Raw genomic sequence first — 7,829 nt, forward strand, 5'->3', positions numbered from 1 at the left:
TGTGTATATTTTATAAATAATTTGACGATTTTGCAATAATTTGGATAAATATGGAACAAATTTTTGAAAAACCAAACAAGACCAAATTATTCTGACACAAGACAGGACCTAGTTCTGCTTTTTTCCAAGTGAAAAAGGAAAACACATTAAAATCTGTGACATCTCACGTGCTTCTTCTCCTTCTCTCTCCTCTGTAATTGAAGTTTGGATTCCACATCCACGCGCCTAGATTAAATCAAATCTTTGTCTTTGAAACCAGTTTGCAGTTTCACTTCGTCTCCTCCAGATCCGTTCCCCAGGAAGCTCTGTATGTCTCTCCAAATCTCTCTTTATCTTTATGGTTTCTTTCATGATCTCTTGTGATTCTCTTCTTCCTCTTTTTACTCTATGTATTAAGCTGAAATTTGATTAGGGTTTGTTTATTACAAAGATCATTATACACACATTGGTCTCCACAAACACATTGTCCTTAACCCTGTTTCGTTCTTCACATTCGTTTAGGTTTTACTGATTTTGAACCTCTGACAATTTTACCTTTTTTATGTTTTAAAATTTTGAATTTTGAATTTATAAAGTCTGGTTTCTAATTTTTCATCCTAGAAAGTTCGATTCTTTTTTCTTTTCTTTTATTATTATTATTCTCCTTGAGCAGTGCTTTTAGTTTAGCAACTTTGGAGGGTTTACAAAAGTCTGTACTAACACCACTTTCTTCTTGTTTTCTGTGTGTGTGTGTGTGTGTGTGTGTGTGTGTTTGCAGATAAAAATGGGGTTCATCTCAAGGAATGTTTTTCCAGCGTGCGAGAGTATGTGCGTTTGCTGCCCTGCTCTCAGGCCGAGATCTCGACATCCCGCTAAGCGTTACAAGAAACTGCTCGGCGAGATCTTCCCTAAATCCCCTGTAAGTGTCTCCTTGCAGCTGCTAATAATTGTTCAAAAAAGTTTTCGAACTTTTCATTTGTAAACTAATGTAGTCTTTTGCTTCTGAGCATCTCTATCCTGGTGTCTTTTTATGATTTGTGAATTTGTAACAACTGTAGGATGGTGCACCAAATGAGAGAAAGATTGTCAAATTGTGTGAATATGCTGCCAAAAACCCAATCCGTATCCCTAAGGTATAGTTTTTTTCTTTTTCTTTTTGGTTCTTACTACATAGTTGGTGTGTAAGAAGAGTCTTGTGTGCAAGTTTAGCAAATAAATTATTTGTGTTTTGTGTTTGTCACAGATAGCTAAGATTCTTGAAGAGAGGTGTTACAAGGACCTTCGATCTGAACAGATGAAGTTCATCAATATTGTCACTGAGGCTTACAACAAAATGCTTTGCCATTGCAAAGATCAGATGTAAGGCAAAGTCATAGCAACATTCTTTTCAATCATTCTTAAACTTTTTTCACTAAAGTTTGCATGTTTCTCTTTCCCTCTCTTATTTCAAGGGCTTATTTCGCTGCAAGTTTGCTGAATGTGGTTACAGAGCTACTTGAGAATTCAAAGCAGGACACACCAACCATTCTTGGATGCCAAACTTTGACAAGGTTCATTTACAGTCAGGTAAAAGATCAATTCTACTATCTACGCTTATGCTAGTCCATGTTGATAATGCGAAGTATCTGACTCTTTATCTGATACGAATAGGTTGATGGAACTTACACACACAGCATTGAAAAATTTGCGCATAAAGTTTGCTCATTGGCTCGTGAACAAGGTGAAGAACATCAAAAGCAGTGTCTGAGAGCATCTGGCCTCCAATGCCTCTCAGCTATGGTAGAGCAATCTCAACTTACCCAAAAGTTTTTTTTTTTCTGTTTTTATCAGTGTTTATTTTTTTTCTTATGTTTTGTTTCTTCATTCAGGTGTGGTTTATGGGAGAGTTTTCACAAATCTTTGCTTCTTTTGATGAGATTGTACACGCCGTTCTTGATAACTACGAGGCAAACATGATCGCTCAGACCAACGAAGACAGAGAAGAGCAGAACTGCAACTGGGTGAATGAAGTGATCAGATGTGAAGGCCGAGGAGCAGGAGTCAGCGGTTGTAATAGCCCTAGCTACATGATTGTCAGACCAAGAACTGCAAGAAAAGATCCGACTCTATTGACTAAGTAAGTAACCTATAATATTTACTCTCAGGGCCCTCATCCACTTTGAAAAAAATTTACTTAATCTTTGTTTGATTGTTCTCAGAGAAGAGAGTGAGATGCCTAAAGTGTGGGCACAGATTTGTCTCCAGAGGATGGTTGATCTGGCTAAAGAAAGCACAACTCTGCGGTGTATCTTGGATCCTATGTTCAGCTATTTCAACTCTAGACGCCAATGGACTCCTCCAAACGGTCTGGCCATGATAGTTCTCTCTGATGCAACATATATGATGGAAACCTCTGGTATCTACTTAGTCTCTCTTTCCTCTTTTTATTTAACACTGGTCAAAATATCTATTACATCATCATATAATATTTATTTCTATTACATATGATATATAAAAACTACCTGCAACATATGCAATAATGATGAACTTACGCAATCCTTGTCCGTGAAGTTGTTTTGTCTATACATGTATGCGTACTAATTGTTATGTTTCTTTTTTCTTATACTAGGGAGTCAGCAGCTGGTGTTATCAACTGTTGTACGTCATCTTGACAATAAGCATGTTGTCAGTGATCCTGAACTCAAGGCATATATCATACAAGTTGCTGGTTGTCTAGCAAAGCTGATCCGGACCAGTTCGTACCTCAGGGACATAAGTTTTGTTAATGACTTGTGCCGGCATCTGAGGAAAAGCTTCCAGGCAACGTCGAGATCAGTTGGAGAAGAGGAACTCAACTTGAACGTGATGCTTCAGAACTCTATTGAAGATTGTCTGCGAGAGATAGCCAAAGGAATTGGAAACACACAGCCATTGTTCGATATGATGGCTGTTTTAGTCGAGGGGCTTCCTTCTTCAGGAGTTGTTTCACGTGCAGCGGTTGGATCACTGTTGATTCTCGCACACGCAATGTCTTCAGCGTTGTCCCCATCTATGCGTTCGCAACAGGTTTTCCCAGACGCACTTCTTGATGCGCTTCTTAAAGCAATGCTGCATCCAAATGTGGAAACTCGTGTGGGAGCGCATGAGATATTCTCTGTGATTCTCTTGCCGAGTTCTGGTCAGTCTCAGGCTGGACTTGCATCAGTGAGAGCTTCTGGTTATCTCAACGAGTCCAGGAACTTGAGAAGCGATACAACAACCTCTGCGTTCACATCTATCGCTGCTAGATTAGACAAGCTCAGAAAGGAGAAGGACGGCGTCAAGATTGAGAAGAACGGTTATAATGAGGATCTTAAGAACTACAAATCTTCCCCAAACTTTCACAAGTTGAATTCCATGATTGATAGGACTGCTGGGAGTGTCAGTCTAGCTGATATGGTAAATGTGCTAATGAACCATCACATGTTTTATGCAGTCTTCTAATGCTATTTTGGTGTTTTTTGAAGTTACCATCAATGATGAAGTTTACTGAAGATCAAATAGGGCAATTGTTATCTGCGTTTTGGACACAGTCAACTCTTTCTGATAATGTACCTTCAAACATTGAAGCTATTGCTCATTCTTTGAGTTTGGTGCTTCTTTCCTTGCGACTAAAGGTACACCTCTTCTGTCTCTCTTAATGTCCACACTTTGGTGATGCTGTACTTAACCCCTCTCATGATCATTTTAAACTGCAGAACCCTGATGATGGGCTTGTTGTCCGTGCCTTCCAGCTTCTTTTCTCACTGAGGAATCTTTCTTTGGACCTTAATAACGGTACTCTATGATTTGATTATACTCTCTTAATCTGATCAAAACGTTTAGAAACCGCTTATGTGCAATCAAACTTTCCTCATTGCCAGGGACATTGCCAACGGTTTGCAAGCGGTTGATCCTTGCTTTATCCACGAGTACGCTGATGTTCGCTGCCAAAATATATCAGATTCCTCATATTTGCAAAATCTTGAAGAGTCAACTTCCTGGTGATGTGAGTTCTCAGTGCGCTGTTTCACTTATTACATCTCTCCATAGAGGTTGTGTGTATAACTTGATCATGTGCTAAAAAAAATATTTCAGGTGGATCCGTATCTGTTCATTGGCGATGACTTGCAACTTCACTTAAAACCACAGGCGAATATGAAAGACTTTGGGTCATCAAGTGATAGCCAGATGGCTACTTCAATGCTGTTTGAGATGAGAAGCAAAGTAGAACTCTCCAACACTATCATAACCGATGTTGTGGCTAAAAATCTATCTAAGGCTTCAAAGGTAAAGCTTAGCTTTTATGTTATTTGTTTGAGTATAGACCTGGTGTTTCTTGTACTGACTTGAGTTTATGTATATGTTTCTCTTGTTAAGTTCCAAGAAGCTGATGTACAGATGCAACTCTCTGAGCCGTTCACACCTGATGATGCTTTTATGTTTGGATCACGGCTTATCTCTGAGCCTGGACCAAACCAAAGTATCTCTAAGGAATCGCTGTCCTTTGATGAGGTAAACTAATCTCTCTCAAGATCCAGATTGGGTTTAACTTTGGGACATTGTATGTAAATATTAGTTTCTTTTGTTACAGGACATACCTGCAGGTACAATGGTTGAGGACGAAGTGACGAGTGAACTCTCTGTACGTTTTCAACCAAGAGGGTCCCCTTCATCATCTACTCCTCAAGTTCTCAGCATTGGCCAGCTTATGGAATCTGTAAGCGCAGAACCGCATTCAACATAAGTTAGAAACGATTTGTCATTCTTATGATTTTGTTGTCTAGGCGCTTGAGGTGGCTGGTCAAGTAGTTGTGTCATCTGTCTCCACTTCTCCGCTTCCTTACGACACAATGACAAACCGCTGCGAAACCTTTGGGACTGGGACAAGACAGAGGCTCTCAAGGTGGTTGGCCACCGAGAACCGCCAAGTGAATGGTCTCTACAGAAACTCATCAGAGGAGTCTTCTGCACTTGAAAAGGTATATGTTCACCTTTCAAAGGCCTAGTTTCAGTCTTGTGTTTGTCTTTTACTAATACTGAGAAAGTTTGAAACTTTACAGGTAACAGAAGATGGGAGCATCTATGGGAGAGAATGTGGTGTGTTTCAGGATACGTGGTCCATGATGAGTCTGCCTCCAGCTAGTCCCTTTGACAATTTCCTCAAAGCAGCAGGAGCTGGAAGATGATTCAGTTAACTCAGATGATGATATCAAGTCTCTCATGTAGAAAAATGTGTGTGTAGTACTAGTAGTGTGTAATCTTATCCTTGAGATATTGGGTTTGTACTTTGTACTCTCTAGTCAGCTAACTATCTAGGCTTAGAGTACGATGAATCGATGATGCTTCAGACACAGGCTTGTAATGATTTAGATTCAGTTGTTGACTTGAAACTATTTGCTTTCTTATGTCAAAAGACTCTTCTATTCTAAATCCTCTAAACTTAAAAGTAAAGTTGTTAAACATTTTTCTTAATCATTTTGATAGTTTATTTGCACTTCATTCGATCTTTAAAGGGATTTACCCATGTAAGACAATACATAACAAATCAAAAGAACCGTTGAAAAATATATAAGGAATGCTCAGAGGATATGACCAGGAGCTTCTACAACGCTGAGAGAAGATCAAACTCTGACAAAAGCAGACACTAACCCATGCCCTTGTTGTTCTTTGAACACACAGACAAGATCATTAACTAAATCATCAACCAACGTAGAGACTATCTCTCCCTCAATGTCAATGCCTTCTTCATAACTCTCCCTCTCGAAATCAAGCCAATTCCCTTCCAAACTGCTCATCTCTTTGTCAACAAGCTCGTCCATCATCATCTCCCTCATCTTCTTCAACCCCTGAACCTCTCTGTTCAGTTCTTCAGCTAACCAAACTCTATGTTCAAACAGAATCCCCTCTTTCCCGAATATCCCTCTGCAGGTACCCCTAACCATCTGCTCGCATTTAAGTGCTAAGGAGTTATTGACAAAATCAAATACAGTTTTTCTTCTAAGCTTGGCTGCTGTTGCTTCTCCAGGGCCTTCCATTTCATCAAAGAGGCTCGCAGGTAATATATCAGCAGCCATCCCCAAAGCAAACTCTTTCACCATCAGTTGGTCAGAACCGAGGATCTCAGATATGTACTCAAGCTCCCAGTCTAGCCTTTCTTCGTCTTCTGAATAAGCCAGTGTTATTACAGACTCTGAGAGTTCAGACTCTTCTTGTGCTGATGAAACCCATGTGAATTCTTGATCTGGTGAGGACTGTTTAATCTCTGTAAAGCGTTTTTAACAAGGTAAAATTAGCTGCAATCAAGCTTCCTTTTAATCCACAAGTTCTACCTACTGCCTAAATCCTATTCAATGCAAACAAGTTTTGCAGGTGTTCTTCGGTGGGAATAAGAATAACTAAGACTTGTCTCTTGTCTTGTGAAGTAAAAGAAAACGAACCATGTTCTGTGGTCTGTCTGCAATCTGAGAAGCCCTTGTTGCAGAAGCTTCTGAGATCATCAGCTTCTGTCACAGTGCTAATGCTGCTAACTTCCTGCTCTTCTGCTTGTATCATCTTTTTTCCAGAAGACACAACATTACTAGTTAGAAAGCCTTGAGTAATGTAAAGAGACCAAACAATGGCAAGACATTTAAACTTTATAATGCTAAATAGATTGGATATTTAGTCTCTTAGAACCAACCTGAAACTTTTGTTTGTCATAGACTGAAGTGCAGTCAGAAACAGATTCACTCTCTGATAAAACCGTATCCAGACCGTTTTGTGTCGACTTCCCTTTCACCCCATCGTTTGCACTGGAGCGTGAAGACTCTTCTTGGGTCAGGCTACAGCTAGAAGACTCAAGCTTAGAAGTCAGCTCTCTGAGCTTTTTCTCTAACAGAACATTTAAAGAATCTCCACCAAACATATCGAAACTAACTGCAGAGTCTGTGTCTCGGTCTGTGTTTCCTTGAGTGGAAGATAGAGAATCAGATGATAAGCCTTTGATGGGGGATGAGAACGTGAATGAGATCACATCCATTTCCTTTTTCCGATCATCTTTGCCTGTGTTATTATCAATGGTGACGTTACATTTTATCACGTTTTCATTCCTTTTGATTCCAGTTCCTTGCATCCTCCCATTTGGAGGTTTTTTGCTCCTGGGAAGAGTCTTTTTGCGGGACAAAGATAAGTAAGTGTTCTTTCCCGCTAATGCCTCACCCTGCTGCTTTGACACCGGAACCTTGTTCACAGCTTTGTTAACTACATTGCTGCTTTTTTGGTTTGAAGCAGAGGTCACTGAGCGTTGGTTGTTGTCTCTGCAGTTCTGTTTCTGGTGATTCTGCTTAAGCACACTCTTTCCTGTGTTAATGTGAGCTCCTCCTCTGAGACCATTCTTAGCTTCTGCTTTCTCCTTTTGGCTTCTGCTGAGGACGCTTAAGGGCGTTGTGCTGGTCTTTGCTTGTGCAGATACATAAGGTGGCTTTGCTTTTCTCTTCAAACCATCAGAAGAACTGTTTTTCCCTGTGAACTTACTATTACTAGTTGATGGTTTTGAGACTGATGCTAATGCTCTCTTCTTATCGTTGTGCATTTCACTGACTTGGCGGCTTGAAACCTTCTGTGCAGCTTCTAGTTTCTCTCTTAAATCTTGAATCCTCATAGGAACCGATGAAGGAGAGTTGGATGACGGCGAAAAGCGCGTTCTAGCAGCAACCATCCTAGGAGGACTTGGTTCAATCATTCTCGAAGCTGCTTCCATTACATAAACAGGGTTCCTGGATGGGACGAACCCAGGGCTCCTGATGGGAGACAAGAGCCTGTTGTTGGTAACGCAGATCGGTTTGGCCGACCTGGGAGGGAATGTTTCAGTC

General features: G+C 40.3%; 2 protein-coding genes across 2 annotated transcripts; one reads left to right on the forward strand and one right to left on the reverse strand.

Moving 5' to 3' along the window:
* The first annotated feature begins 147 nt into the window (after positions 1–147).
* LOC108843254 (protein SEMI-ROLLED LEAF 2-like) lies at positions 148–5,409 on the forward strand. The gene is made up of 17 exons (XM_057001980.1): positions 148–307; positions 758–898; positions 1,038–1,112; positions 1,223–1,338; positions 1,431–1,545; positions 1,630–1,758; positions 1,848–2,095; positions 2,178–2,374; positions 2,588–3,396; positions 3,465–3,614; positions 3,696–3,774; positions 3,861–3,985; positions 4,075–4,266; positions 4,357–4,491; positions 4,571–4,696; positions 4,764–4,958; positions 5,040–5,409. The coding sequence occupies exons 2-17, from the start codon at positions 764–766 to the stop codon at positions 5,163–5,165; spliced, it is 2,952 nt and encodes a 983-aa protein (XP_056857960.1). The 5' UTR covers positions 148–307; positions 758–763; the 3' UTR covers positions 5,166–5,409.
* Positions 5,410–5,426: 17 nt separating this feature from the next.
* Positions 5,427–7,823, reverse strand: LOC108843255 (uncharacterized). Its single transcript, XM_057001981.1, has 3 exons — positions 6,659–7,823; positions 6,417–6,531; positions 5,427–6,241 (listed from the first exon to the last, which is right to left on the reverse strand). The coding sequence occupies exons 1-3, from the start codon at positions 7,715–7,717 to the stop codon at positions 5,601–5,603; spliced, it is 1,815 nt and encodes a 604-aa protein (XP_056857961.1). The 5' UTR covers positions 7,718–7,823; the 3' UTR covers positions 5,427–5,600.
* Between the last annotated feature and the right edge of the window lie 6 nt (positions 7,824–7,829).

Source organism: Raphanus sativus, unplaced genomic scaffold (assembly GCF_000801105.2).
Source record: "Raphanus sativus cultivar WK10039 unplaced genomic scaffold, ASM80110v3 Scaffold4251, whole genome shotgun sequence".
NCBI lineage: Eukaryota > Viridiplantae > Streptophyta > Magnoliopsida > Brassicales > Brassicaceae > Raphanus > Raphanus sativus.